The sequence below is a fragment of the Cebidichthys violaceus genome, unplaced genomic scaffold (genome assembly GCF_023349555.1).
Source record: "Cebidichthys violaceus isolate CVI_PGR_0920_01 unplaced genomic scaffold, fCebVio1.0.p SCAF_56, whole genome shotgun sequence".
NCBI lineage: Eukaryota > Metazoa > Chordata > Actinopteri > Perciformes > Stichaeidae > Cebidichthys > Cebidichthys violaceus.
Window position 1 is genome coordinate 687,061 of NW_027176772.1, and position 15,693 is coordinate 702,753.

The window sequence follows — 15,693 nt, forward strand, 5'->3', positions numbered from 1 at the left end:
GATGAGAGAGACAAACGTAGAAAGACGGGAGATTTCGAGAGGCAAAGAGCAGAGACAGAAGGAGAACAAGACAGCGATAGGAGACACACAGAAGGTTGCAGAGACAATAAGGAGGATGTTATTCCTGCATCATTACTTCAACACCCATTCTCCCTCTACTGTCTCATCTTCTCTTTTATTATTCGCGCTCCCTCTCATCTTTTCTTTCTATTATTCATCCTCTCTCTTCCTATCTCTATCATTAGTTCTTTATCTCTCAGTGTCTCTCGCTTTCTGTTGTTCAGACACTCAGACAAATGAGCCATGAAATATTCGCCACCAAGACACAGAGAGACTTGGTGTGTGTGTGTGTGTGTGTGTGTGGGTGGCAGGCTGTGTGCACATGCATGTGTGTGTGTGTGTGCGTGTGCGTGTGCGCGCTCATTTTGACTTTGAAGTCTGTCGGGTCTACTAGCCGCTTTGGAAGGTAGCCCACCTGTGTTCGATGAGATTTTTGTGATCCAAAAAATAATTTGGCAGGAACAAAATCAAAATTGGCTTCTAGAAATCGTGAAATTCACTGGCTGCTGCACAGCTGACCAGCCAAGGAGGAAGGATGTTTCATGGAGATCTCAGCCAGAAATAATAGAAGAAGAAAAACGGGCACTCATGTTTGGAACAATCTGATGGTGAAGATGTAAGATTTTTTTTTTAACATATCTGCTGAGATCTTCATCTGCTGATGTTTTAAATATAATTTGTATCAAATGATAATGATAATGATAAATGATAATTGATCTTTACAGAAGAGGGGGAACAAAGACTGCCGAGGAAATAACTGTAGTGAAAACCAAAGTCACCGGCAAGACAACGGAAACGTTTAATGTGGACGTTTCATAAACACGTTACACATCGGCCTCGTATCACGCCTGACCTGACCTGATAAATAAGGAGCTGTTTGATGCACACAGTAAGCCTGCCTTGTGTTGCATGGTGCATCCCTTTGCATTGGGTTGTGTGACGATTAAAGACACACGAGCGGACCTCCCAGAGAACACCGATTTGTTGATCTGCTGGGTCGAAAGCCAAAGTTTTGAGCCCGACGTCTTTCGACCCGCTTTTCATCCAATTACTGGTTAGTGACACACGTCGCCGTCCGTTACCGGCTGCTGCAGATTGTGCCGCGGATCTGTTGATGTTGCAGCAATTAGCTGGTTCCTGACACAGGTCAGTTAAAGTTCAAAACCACGTAATGTCCCATTAAGATAATTAGGTTAACTTGTTCTAATTAACCCAGGCGCAGAGAGGACGAAACGCCGGCCTGAACCAGAGGACAGCGGTCCAATAAACGCCGGAAACATCGCAGGGGAAAAAAAAAAAAGCCTGAACAGGCTTCAAAGTTTGCAAAAAAACCCCACTTTTAGCAAAGATATATTTTGCCTTTTTAATCCTCAATTTTTTGGATGTTCAAGGCTGGTGGCAAAGAGTTGGACTTTAACAGTAAACTCTAAATTGATCATCTGCAGCACATGAGCCAAAAGGTAGTCAGGAGCATCAGTTTAAATTTTTTATTTTTTTTTAGCCCCGTTCCAAATGTTACAAATCCTCGCCCTCGTCTTTGTCAAATATGCGTGAAAAATTCTGCACCACGGATAATAATCCAGACGCGCCGCCATACGTTTGATCCCTCACGTCTTCAGCCCACATTCACAACATCTCCCCCTCGTGTTTTGAGACTCTGCATCCAGCGCCGACGTCTTTTAAAGTCACCAGCCAACCCCGACCGCGGAGCGAGAGACACACGGCGCTCGTTCTTCACCCGTTTTCTTCATGTAAAACATTGTGGGTTTTTGCGTCTTTTGATGCTGGACTTTGGCTCACTGGGACAAATTAATGCGGGGATCAAAAACATCTTTCCTAGTTTCCATGGATATTTTGAAGAGCGGTATCATTCTCAGCAATGTTTTTTGCACAAATGCAAATGCGTCGTCTTTGTTGTCGTGTCATCAAGCTAATTATGTTTATGTCATGGCCGTGCGTGGCGGTAGAGTGACATAAAGAACCACATCGTCAACCTGTATTAACTTAAAAACACATCAGTTGTGACGTCGGAACGTTTTCCAGATGTTTAAACCTGCTGCTGGATCCATAGTGAAACCAAACACACACACACACACATGCAGACTAAATGACGTACATTCATACTTGAAAAGGTTTGCGCTTTCACTAGTTGTTCTTCCGCAGATGAAGCCGACGCGAATGTTTCCTCTGCTCAATATGGTGAGAGAGAGATAAACCCTCAGACCCGAGGATGTTTGCTTTGCTGTATCTGACGCCTGCAGAAGGCGATGGCGTTCCACCTGACTGACGAATAAAAAAAAAAAAAAACACAGAACAATAATTATTGCAATCTAAACAACGCACCAACAACCGGTGAGACTGGAAAGAGGCAAGCGAACGAGCGCGCACTTAGCGCTGCTACGTGGTGACGATTATGTTAGGCAACGCTAGCGACATACAGCAATCAGGAACGCAGCTAATAACACATTCTTACACTTCCAGCCGGGTGACAAAACGGGGTGACATTCTTGATTAAGTTTATATATATATATATATATATATATATATATATATATATATATATATATATATATATATAATCATTGTTTCAACAACATTTCGAGGACGATGTTGAAATGAGTCGTCAGAAGCTGCTTCAAAATGAAACGCAGTTCATTGAAATGCTGTGGATTCATGGAACTTGTTGCTCTTTTTGAGGCAACCTTTCACTCAACGTAAGATCTTCCTCAGTTGCCCTGTAGTTACGTATTTTTGAAGTGAAGTATGTGCGCACACTCCCGTCACTCTTCTGGAGATTTATGCAACCGAGGCATAAAAAAAAAAAAAACTCGACCCAGTTTTCACCTAGAGGTCCTGTGAATCACGCCCGCTGTAGTCGATAAGTTTGTTATTTGATGCCGATAAAAGCTCTCCAGCTTTCTATCTGTATTGCTTGTTTCTTATAGTTTGCTTTGAGAACATTTTTTAAGGCCCCTGCTGTCACACACACACACACACACACACACACACACACACACACACACACACACACACACACACTCCTTCAGCGCTGGTGTCAGCAAAAGAATTCATCATCAACAAAAGAAAGTCCAGAGAAAAACATCGCCGCCGCCGCCGCAGCAGCGATGGACAGCTGCAGCGGAGATACATCCAGGCGGCTCAAGGCGCTCAGCCTTCATCGTCCCGGCTAGAGCTCCCGCTGCCGGGCAGCAGCCCAAGCCTCCGCCTCTCATTGCTGCGGTCCCTCGACGCGCAACTAGGCCTCCGCCAGCATGCTCCTGACTCTGACAACATTTTATGAAATGTGAAGCGATCCGGGAGGTCCCCTGCGCGTACAAACCAGAGAGTTGTTTTGGGCTAACTGTAATGCAGCAACTCCAAAAGCTGAGTAAGCTCGGAGTGCGACTCCCCGGAGGCAAAGACTACGAAAAGCAGCCAAAAACTCTGTGAGTGTAGCTCCTTCATCGTCAGCTTCTTCAAATAAGCTCACTCACCTGTAATGATGAACAGAACATTATGAGCATGATTGACCGATGGGGCTTGAAATTGTGAACAGCTCTGCCCTTTTGTTCATTGATTTTCTGCCATTATAAGTGCATTATGTATTTCTAAAGAATCTCAGATCTGATATAATGAATCTTTAAGTCCGCCTGTTCGGCTGAGAGGAGAACGGGTCACTCTGTTCTCGACCTACATCTAATTCCCACTAAATGAACAAGAGGCAACGCGTTTGCCAAACTAACAGACCTCGCAAAGTACTCATTATTTATACCCACAGAGAGAATGAATTGAAACTTGTTCTTTGGTTTCAAACTGAAGATTTTTTTGACATCTGCTTTGTCCAAAGAGAGGTTTGAGTCAAACTACACAGCTGCAGGTTTACTGGTCTGCTATAATGTGGAGGTCTGGATGTCTTCACAACAAATTAATAAACTCTTCTTTCCCTCTGGAAGACCGGAACAGTCCACTAATATAATATAATACAATACAATATAACATAATAGTACCTTCAATTAGAGTTGAGTGGTGCATTTGGTAAAATGGAGGCGGTGGGAAGGTCAATCACTTTTTTTCAATTCCTTTCAATTAGAAGAAAGCATTTATTCTGATTGGATTGAGCATGTTGGCCAACACAAACACAGTATATGTGTGTGTATATATATATATATATATATATATACATATACACACATATACTGTGTGTGCATGTGTGCACACAAAGACCCACTCATTTCATTTCTTTTCACTTCATTTCCCCTTTAATTTAAACCTTTATTGTCCCAGAAGTTGTTGTTTTTTTTGTTTGTTTCTAGACGGGATTTATGGTTTTAAAAAAAAGCAATAATAAAGGCAATGAAACGAAACAATAAAACGCGCAGAAAATTACGACAGAATGTAACATATATATATATATATATATATATATATAGAAGGAAAAAGAAGGCTCCAGAACAATAGCTCCTTACAGTCCTAAGTTGATTATCGGTGGAAAATGTGACATTCTTGCCCAGCAAAAAAAATGAATCGTTTCGTACCAAAAATAAGCAATTAGCAGCTGCAGAGTGTACTGGTGTAGCTCAGTTAGCGGTTAGCCAAACCCACGCAAAACGCCGAGTAGCTGATGGAGGGTCGGGGATGCGCTGCGCTGAGTGAGCAGGCGTCTACCGGTGCGACCGGTAGACGTCCATGAACATGCGACACAAAATATAATGCAGTTCGCTGCAGCAGAGTGCGGGATTCGCCGAGGACGGACACCGAGATGCACACTCAGTCCCTCACGCACAAATGATCGCATGATCCCCTCTGGCTGGTATAAATACATATAAAAGAGGTTTTGTTTTTTTCTACCGCTGGATCAAATGGCTTCAACAGATTGTTATTGATTGAGTTGCAAAAAAACCCCCCCACTGCCGAATCTGCCAAACCACAGGGACATAACGTGATCAACACGAAAGGTGTCCATTTTTGTACTCTTTTGTAAAAGATTAACAATGACCTAAGTTGACCTTCTTAAACTTGATATAATAAAAGTGTCTATCTACGTGCCGGCTGCGGTTAGTCATTAGTGTTAAGAAAGTACAAGCTTGGAGAAAGAACATAACCCTCAGGGAGACGGAGAAAAAGAGATCTGTCAGTAAGAAAGTCATTTACAGGAGCTGCTCGGCGAGCGAAGAGAGGCTGGAGCAAAAAAAAAAAAAAAGGAAAAAGAAAAGCCGCAGAGGAGCTTCACTTCACGAGTCTTCACACTTCAGACTCATCAAGCCATTTATGAGACATCCAAAAAATCAAATTAGCTACAGCCGACAGCTTTGTTTCAGCAAAAAGTAAAACATTTCAAGATGCTGAGCCGAGCGAGGCGTCCTAACGTGTGCATTGTTTGTTAATATCCCGTTTTATTCTTCAGTCTCGAGTAATTGCGTGTTAATCGACAAGACACAGCGGCTCCCGTTAGCCTCTCGTAGATCTTGGCCTTACCAGATGAAAAAACGGGCTGCAGCATCTCCAGCAAAACAAAATCGCACGAGCCGAGCGTTTGCTAACCGCCCGCGTCAAACACGACGGAGAGACCCGAAGTAAACGAGAAGAAAAGAGGAGCATCCACTCGCTTGAAGAGACAGATGCTTTTGGTGCAGATCAAACAGACAGAGAGAGTACTGAACTTCGATGAAGCGGACAGATGCTTCAATGGCTGATGAAATGTCAGGAATCTTGATTCTGTGAGAACGTTTCTGCCCCATAACTTGTTAAATTACAAGAGTGAGTACTACTGCCATTTATTGAGGTTTAAATTATTTGTAAGTGTCCCACAACTGTTTCAACCTATAGCTTAGTTAGCTAGTTACTACAGGTGTTGCTGGAGTTTTACCAGCTTACTGTCTATTTTTTACTTTTTTCATTGTACTCTTAATAAGCTAAAAAAAAAAAGCAAATGTCATGCGAAGTTGGCTAAAACAAGTTGTTCTGTTCTTTTGATCAATCAAACCATAGTTGTATAGCGTCTTTCATACAGGTTTAGTGCAGTTCAAAGTGCTTCACAGACGACCGACGAGCCGAAAAAATAACAATAAAAACCACCGAAGTGACGTTTGAGGGATAAATCCAGGATGTCAAACTGAGTCAGCGGTGAAAACAGGCTACAAAGATAAAGATAGTTCCTGTAAAGTATCTCTTTATTCACTGTTACAATCATTAGAAATGTTGTTTAGCGTAGCATAGACGTGCTAACGCTAGTTACAGATGTGCTAACGCTAGGTACCGATGTGCTAACGTACTCTAATGTCAGCTCCACAGGTTTTTAATACCAGTAGTTTAAATGGTTGTTCACAAGGTTTCAGGACGTCGAAGTAAAGACGAAACACATTTTGTAAAATGTGTCCGTTAAGTTTTTCAACACGTTTCTGATCCGGCTCAGTTGCTTCTAAGCAGCTGTGTTTTCTAGACTAAAGTCTGAGCTTACAGGAAGCCGCCTGGCTTCAGGGAGCTTTGTTTTTTCGCCTCACAACCAGCGTTTTCCCTCCTCCGGGGTTTATGAAAAATTCATTCTCACTATGGGTCGGGCAATTTCCCAAACTCCTTTTCACAAAACTCTCCCTCAGTTTAAGTAAAAAAACAATAAATGAACATCTTCACATGGCAACGAGACAACACATCGTCTGTTTCGTTGCCATGCGGCGCACCAAAAAGCTTCTAAACCGTAATGCGCTTTAATTTGACTTTACTGAGCAGCAATTTCCAAGCTATCCAGCACGCCATGTTTAATGGACATCAAAGCCCATCTTCAGCGGGGCTAATGCAGCCCAACGACATCTTTAATGACATAATGCAAACCAACGCCGTCTTTGATTAAATAATGCAAATGTAATGTTTCGTTCCGTAATAGAATAATGCAACATAAATTCGTTACTTAATGGGATTACGGTAGCTGCAGTAATCACTTGTCTGGCGAGCTAATGCTGACTGAAGCAGGAGATCCCTGCGGTAATGGCCCGAGGATGGCGGCCGTTCTGGTTCCCGCGAGGGATTGAGCGAGGTCGTCTGCGTTTCCTCCGCGCTTTCGTCACCGTCGTTCTGTTTGTCTCCATCTGTGCTCCGTCACGTTCTCCGTCCGGTTTTTAATGTCTTTCAATCTCTGTCTTGTCCCTCTGTCTTCGCTTCTAATGGAGCTTCTCGAAATGTGACTTTTATTTTTTAGAGACAAAAAAAGTTGGAAATTTCCAACTTATGCAAGTTGTGACGTGCGCCTACACACACACACACACACACACACACACACACAGAGAGCGGCCAGACCTCCACTGAAGGTCGTGTCACAGATTGAATGTTCCCTACTTTTAAAGATAAATCAATCTTCCATTAATGGGAATGGTGTGTGTGTGCATGAGTGTGTGTGCATGTGTGTGTGTGTGAGTGTAGAAGTGAAATCCTGCATTACTTCATCTGTGAATGTCCGTGTGGGTTTAAGATACACTGCTGTAATAAAAGTATTAAAAGCTATGGATGTATGTGGGTACGTAGAAATGTGTGTGTTTGTTTGTATGTGTATCGATGTGTGTGTGTGTGTGTGTGTGTGTGTGTGTGTTCCCTCAGACACTCAGATTGCTGATCAATAGTTGTGATTGAAGGGCCCATTAGCCATCGGAAGCAATAGAGACAGCATCACTCCATATGACAAGCTCTATGGGAACACACACACACACACACACACACACACACACACACACACACACACACGCGACAGGTAACAAATTAAAAGCTTGAGAATGATGAATATGTATTCCCCATAAATGCATTTTACAACCGATACCGGCTCTGACTGTAACTCACCACTCCCACATATACACTGTGGTATTATATACACACCCCCACACACACGTACACACACACACGTACACACACACACGTACACACACACTTTTGTTTGCATTTCGCTTTTACGACCAACTTAAAAGAGTCTGGAGTCATGGTTCAAATTTACACAAGAGCAAAGGAAGTGATGAATGGATCAAACAGATTATTCATCTGCTGCTACCGTTAGCATCTCATTCAGTGGAGGTTTAGCAGTGCAGGCCGGTCTCAGCCAGTACGGTCGTAGGAATACCTGTGAGAAATAACGCGCCGCAATTCGTAGATTTCCCACTAATTTATTTTGTACGTTATCATGAACGAGGAAGTATGAACACCTCGAAAAACACTCACAGGGTGTGAGGGAGAGGAGTCGGATGGGTTCGACTGCTGTTCGTTCTCCACGTGTGAACTGAGACATTAAGGAATTATGATTTATTTAACTTGCATACTTCAGTAACGGCACTTTTAAGTCCGACCACGATCGTTTCCTAAAGACTAACTAAGTTGTTTCCTGTGAAGATGGAAATGTATTTCGTACGTAACGAGCAGAAATTGACACGTGTTGCCGGCTTACGTAGGAAAAGGCATGAAAAATGAGGAGTAACCAGGCAGCATCTTCTGGGTTTATAAGTGAAGTGTCTTAAAAGCTGCATTCTCTCTAATGTCCATCAGGGGGCGACTCCTCTGGTTGTATAGAAGTCTAGTCTAAAATGACTCTACTTCTCTCTTGATTTATTCCCTCAGTAAACATTGTAAACATGAGTTTATGGTCTCAATCTCTAGTTTACAGTCTTCTTCAATACAGCATGATGTTCATTTAGTACATTATGCTCCATTTAGAGTCAAACACACCATAAAGCAGGGGGATGCTTTAGGGGCGGGGCTACTAAAGCATTGACAGGTTGCTACCAGAGACATATATGGCGTCTCAACGTCACTCCTCTGCATTACAAATATTGTCACTTTTGTTCTCTGGTTGCAAAAAAGGCAAAATGGCGACGGACCAATCGCCAAACTTTTCATAAGATATACTGCATGAGGATTCGTTGTCAGGTTACAATAAAACAGAGAAAGCCTGGATTCACGTCAAGCACTTCCACTGTGTTCTAGTGTCTCCTCACTGTGTGATGCTGCACCGTTGAAAAATGACAATCACTATTGTTCGGGTCAATATTGACATTTATCATGATTGTTCATTGATTTTAGGGGTAAAATATGGAGGGCAGTGTTTAGCAGAAGAGCCGTCTTATATTTTTGTTTAAAGAAGAATAAAAAACAGACATTTTCTCTTACATTCAATAACGTCATGAAGATAATCGTTATTGTCTTGTGACAGTCAGGGTAACCAGATTAAATCTGCACATTTAATACAAAGAGTTAAATAGTTTAAGTTTTATAAAAGAAAATTGGATGATTGGCAAAGCAACTTCTCTGCAGTTCCACCTCTTTTATGCTTAATCAGTGATTTCTTACCTTTTAGTAGCAGAAAACAAAAAAAAAACCGTTGTCTGCTTAAGGACATAAGATCTTGGATAAAACAAATCTGCTTCTTTTAAAAAAAAAAAAAAATTCAGGTGGAAAATGATGAAGCCATATATCTTGTTAATGGTACAATGATTCTCAAGATCAGCACAAAGACGCTCAATACACGGGAGTGAGATTTCCTATTTAACGTCTCTCTCTCTCTCTCTCTCTCTCTCTCTCTCTGTGTGTGTGTAGGAGGAAGGGGACTCCAGCTTCTACTGCGAGCTTTGCGATAAGCAGTACGTGAGACACCAGCAGTACGACAACCACATCAACTCCTACGACCACCATCACAAGCAGGTGAGTCACGCCGCCTTAACAAGGCACCCAGAGGTCCGCTTTATCCCCCACACGGCACCTTAAACCCTCCCCGACCAAGGTCACGGATTCATTACATCCCAGCAGCGCCTCCACGAGCACTCCGCTCCGGTTTCTGGTACACACACACTGCGGTCGACGAAATCACACACAACACGGAGCGATGTCGTCTCTTATGACCGGTTTGGCTGCAAACTTTCTCCTGATTGATTTTATGTCACGTAAAGCTTTTAGATTCAGTGCGACTTTGATTTCCTTAATGTCGATAGAAGGAGGGTTAGGGTTATCAAAGTGATAGTTGTCTGTGCATTTATGAGTGTATTACTAACAGGAGCTATTAATAACCAATACAGCAAGCTTTAAATGTAAATGCTAAAGAAACCGGGCTTAAGTTGCAGCCCAAAGCCAAATAACTGAATCCATATCACCGTTACACTTCATCCTCAAAACTTAGGCTATGATTATCTACCAAATACAAGTAAGACACATAATTATACAACATGGTGACTATCCCGTCTACATATATTGTTACAATTGTATATTGTAAGGAGATTCATCCCTTTTAAAAATCATAAATAAAAGAGGTTTATAGAAACGATCGATGTTTTGTGAACATCTCACTCAATATCTTGTAAAAGAAAAAGGTCTGGTAGAACTTCACATTACAGCTCGGTAACAACATGGTAACTATCCTGCCTACAGCTCGGTAACAACATGGTAACTATCCTGCCTACAGCTCAGTAATAACATGGTAACTATCCCGTCTACAGCTCGGTAATAACGTGGTAACTATCCCTTCTACAGCTCGGTAATAACGTGGCAACTATCCCGCCTACAGCTCGGTAATAACGTGGTAACTATCCCGTCTACAGCTCGGTAATAACGTGGTAACTATCCCTTCTACAGCTCGGTAATAACGTGGCAACTATCCCGCCTACAGCTCGGTAACAACGTGGTAACTATCCCGCCTACAGCTCGGTAACAACGTGGTAACTATCCCGTCTACAGCTCGGTAACAACGTGGTAACTATCCCGCCTACAGCTCGGTAACAACGTGGTAACTATCCCGCCTACAGCTCGGTAACAACGTGGTAACTATCCCGCCTACAGCTCGGTAACAACGTGGTAACTATCCCGTCTACAGCTCGGTAATAACGTGGTAACTATCCCGTCTACAGCTCGGTAATAACGTGGTAACTATCCCGTCTACAGCTCGGTAATAACGTGGTAACTATCCCGACTACAGCTCGGTAATAACGTGGTAACTATCCCGCCTACAGCTCGGTAATAACGTGGTAACTATCCCGCCTACAGCTCGGTAATAACGTGGTAACTATCCCGCCTACAGCTCGGTAATAACGTGGTAACTATCCCGCCTACAGCTCGGTAATAACGTGGTAACTATCCCGTCTACAGCTCGGTAATAACGTGGTAACTATCCCGCTTACAGCTCGGTAATAACGTGGTAACTATCCCGCCTACAGCTCGGTAATAACGTGGTAACTATCCCGCCTACAGCTCGGTAATAACGTGGTAACTATCCCGCCTACAGCTCGGTAATAACGTGGTAACTATCCCGTCTACAGCTCGGTAATAACGTGGTAACTAGCCCGTCTACAGCTCGGTAATAACGTGGTAACTATCCCGACTACAGCTCGGTAACAACGTGGTAACTATCCCGCCTACAGCTCGGTAACAACGTGGTAACTATCCCTTCTACAGCTCGGTAATAACGTGGTAACTATCCCGTCTACAGCTCGGTAATAACGTGGTAACTATCCCGTCTACAGCTCGGTAATAACGTGGTAACTAGCCCGTCTACAGCTCGGTAATAACGTGGTAACTATCCCGTCTACAGCTCGATAATAACGTGGTAACTATCCCGCCTACAGCTCGGTAATAACGTGGTAACTATCCCGCCTACAGCTCGGTAATAACGTGGTAACTATCCTGCCTACAGCTCGGTAATAACGTGGTAACTATCCCGCTTACAGCTCGGTAATAACGTGGTAACTAGCCCGTCTACAGCTCGGTAATAACGTGGTAACTATCCCGACTACAGCTCGGTAACAACGTGGTAACTATCCCGCCTACAGCTCGGTAACAACGTGGTAACTATCCCTTCTACAGCTCGGTAATAACGTGGTAACTATCCCGTCTACAGCTCGGTAATAACGTGGTAACTATCCCGCCTACAGCTCGGTAACAACGTGGTAACTATCCCGCCTACAGCTCGGTAGTAACGTGGTAACTATCCCATCTACAGCTCGGTAATAACGTGGTAACTATCCCGCCTACAGCTCGGTAATAACGTGGTAACTATCCCGTCTACAGCTCGGTAATAACGTGGTAACTATCCTGCTTACAGCTCGGTAATAACGTGGTAACTATCCCGTCTACAGCTCGATAATAACGTGGTAACTATCCCGTCTACAGCTCGGTAATAACGTGGTAACTATCCCGCCTACAGCTCGGTAATAACGTGGTAACTATCCCGCCTACAGCTCGGTAATAACGTGGTAACTATCCCGCCTACAGCTCGGTAATAACGTGGTAACTATCCCGTCTACAGCTCGGTAATAACGTGGTAACTATCCCGTCTACAGCTCGGTAATAACGTGGTAACTATCCCGTCTACAGCTCGGTAACAACGTGGTAACTATCCCGCCTACAGCTCGGTAACAACGTGGTAACTATCCCGCCTACAGCTCGGTAACAACGTGGTAACTATCCCGACTACAGCTCGGTAATAACGTGGTAACTATCCCGCCTACAGCTCGGTAATAACGTGGTAACTATCCCGCCTACAGCTCGGTAATAACGTGGTAACTATCCCGTCTACAGCTCGGTAATAACGTGGTAACTATCCCGCCTACAGCTCGGTAATAACGTGGTAACTATCCCGTCTACAGCTCGGTAATAACGTGGTAACTATCCCGCTTACAGCTCGGTAATAACGTGGTAACTATCCCGTCTACAGCTCGATAATAACGTGGTAACTATCCCGCCTACAGCTCGGTAATAACGTGGTAACTATCCCGCCTACAGCTCGGTAATAACGTGGTAACTATCCCACCTACAGCTCGGTAACAACATAGTAACTATCCCGTCTACAGCTCGGTAATAACGTGGTAACTATCCCGTCTACAGCTCGGTAATTACGTGGTAACTATCCCGCCTACAGCTCGGTAATAACGTGGTAACTATCCCGCCTACAGCTCGGTAATAACGTGGTAACTATCCCGCCTACAGCTCGGTAATAACGTGGTAACTATCCCGCCTACAGCTCGATAATAACGTGGTAACTATCCCGCTTACAGCTCGGTAATAACGTGGTAACTATCCCGTCTACAGCTCGGTAATAACGTGGTAACTATCCCGCCTACAGCTCGGTAATAACGTGGTAACTATCCCGTCTACAGCTCGGTAATAACGTGGTAACTATCCCGCTTACAGCTCGGTAATAACGTGGTAACTATCCCGTCTACAGCTCGGTAATAACGTGGTAACTATCCCGTCTACAGCTCGGTAATAACGTGGTAACTATCCCGCTTACAGCTCGGTAATAACGTGGTAACTATCCCATCTACAGCTCGGTAATAACGTGGTACAAATGGGTAATAGTTTGATGATGAAGAGGTAATAACATATATTAGAAGGTAATAGGTAGTTTAGCATTGTGCAGCCCTGATTCATGGTTATTACACATAAAGTCTCAGCAGTAAACAAATCATTTGTACAGAATTACCTTGAAGTAAAACAGCATGTTTGGAACAAAAGAGAGGATGAATTATAGCATTATAACACGGTAATTGCCAATTTTGTGTAGTTTATTTAGAAGTTATTCTGCTGATTGTAGCCTTTAATATTGTGAAAACAACCTAGATTATCTCAATACTATCAGGTTATTACTCTATTAACTACACCATATTACCACTTATTGACCCAAATATTGCACTGATACAACTATTATGTTGTTAGCAGGTTACCATGGTGTCCCCAAAATATTACCATACTATTATTAAAGCGTTTTTCATCGTCGCCATCTTAAAACAAGTTGTTTTGGGCCCCTTGTTACTCTGTTAGATACACTTCTGACATGATATACCCATTGTTAATACCAAGCTATAACCTGGTTATTACTTAGGTAGTTACGTGGTAATTATACCCTCGTCAAACTATTACCTCACTATTACGAGTGTTATTACTGCGCTGTAATGTTTCTCCCTCTCTTTCTTCGAGCTCGAGGGAACTCTTTCCAGGACGTGTAGCTTTAATTGAATCCTGGAATAAGTTAATCTTTTTAGTCTCTTCCGAAAAAAAAAAAAATCAATACATAAAAATATGAATGATGTTATCTTGGACATCCTTCTGGGTCAAAATCAATAGTACACGTTGGCTGATTACATTATAACACACATGTTATCAATAATGCACCAGGCCTCTCTCATCATCTGTATGTTTTCAGTGCATCGTGAACACGGCTTCTCTTTCCTCCATGGCGGGATGTGGAGGGAGAACTTGCAGCTGTTTGGGTGTTTACAAAATGATAGGTGCTGGGAGGAATGTATTTGCCGCAATTACCATTTGTTCACTCGCGAGCGATGAAAGAGGCATAAGATTTTTCACAGTTAGCTGCGTGTCAGAGTTATTAGGTTTACTTGAGGATGCAGAGCATTTAGGGCATATTGTTCGAGACTGCAACACTTGCAGGAAATGGATTTTTCTAGCAGTAATATTCTCCAGCCTGCACACACACACACACACACACACGGAGCTAAGCTGCCCGTCTTTCGGTCCACGTTTCGGTCACGGTCTTCTTTTGGAAATGAAGTGGTTTGCAGAGAGGCTACGTCACACAGGCACTTCATGTGCCGCTGTGACGGTGCGGACCGGGGAAAAGAAAAGAACAGCTGGATTATCCGACATTATCTTTGCTTAAAGAGGCTGGTGTGCTCTTCTAATTGAATATTTAATTTAAACGGCGAGATCTGCAGCAGGAACGTGACACACTGTTGTGTTAGTTCACTGTGAATCTGAAACAAGGACTCCCGAGGTTAAAGACGATTTATATCCACTTATGGTGAACTGTGAAGGAAGCAAAATTCAAGTCTCACCGTCCTTCCACTAAAAGGACTGTTCCATGTATGGAAGAAATCTCATAACGCAAGTTTAAGGCAGGATCCATCTCCTCTTATTCATGTTGTTACTGAAGCGTGTAACCAAACTAATGTCCCTCTTTAGAGGAAACAAAGCCCTACAAGGAAACAAAGCACCACATTACATTATCACACTTTAAAGTCCACATATTCATCAGTTACTTTTTCAAAAATCCACACAAACCACTCTTCACGTCGACGACAATTACATCCAAACCACAACATTAGTTATAAAAAAGAAAATACGTCACTTTGAAGCTGATTCTCCGAAACAGCGGTGAAGAACGGCAGTAAAGTAAAAAGCAGGGAGTCGAGTTTTCACTAAAGCTAAATTATGACCGCATGCAAAATTAATCAGAGCACACAAGATCAAATGTGACAAACCATGTAGCATTAAAAGGCTATTTGTCTTAAAAGAGTCTGGCCCACTTCATACGACGACTCGTCTATCTTACGAAAAAGACGTTTATCTTGCGTCCAGCGACACGCGTCAACTTCTAAATTTGAGCAATTATTTCCCGTGTTTATAATCTTTTCCTTCGAGCTCCATAGATGAATCGTTGATCATCCTTCTGACGTTGATTGTTAGCGATTGAGATGATGGAGTGAACGTGATGAGCGAGTGGTGTCGGTGCCACGAGGAGACGCCGTCGTACGTAACGGTTGCGCGTAACGACAACCGTTGGTTCTTCTCTCAGCGATGGGTCTGATGAGTGGTGGAGCAGGTATCAATATGACATAAACAGATCATTAAAAAGGTGTTTCAACAACATGTTTTTGTCAAACT

The 15,693-nt window shown here is 43.0% G+C and overlaps 1 protein-coding gene across 1 annotated transcript in view; it reads left to right on the forward strand.

The window, feature by feature from the left end:
* Positions 1-15,693, forward strand: part of LOC137888623 (uncharacterized) — a 61,954-nt gene that overhangs the window by 32,570 nt on the left and 13,691 nt on the right. Inside the window, exon 2 of the mRNA XM_068732042.1 lies at positions 9,625-9,729. Coding sequence (XP_068588143.1) covers positions 9,625-9,729 — 105 coding nt within the window. The remainder of the gene's footprint in view (positions 1-9,624; positions 9,730-15,693) is intronic.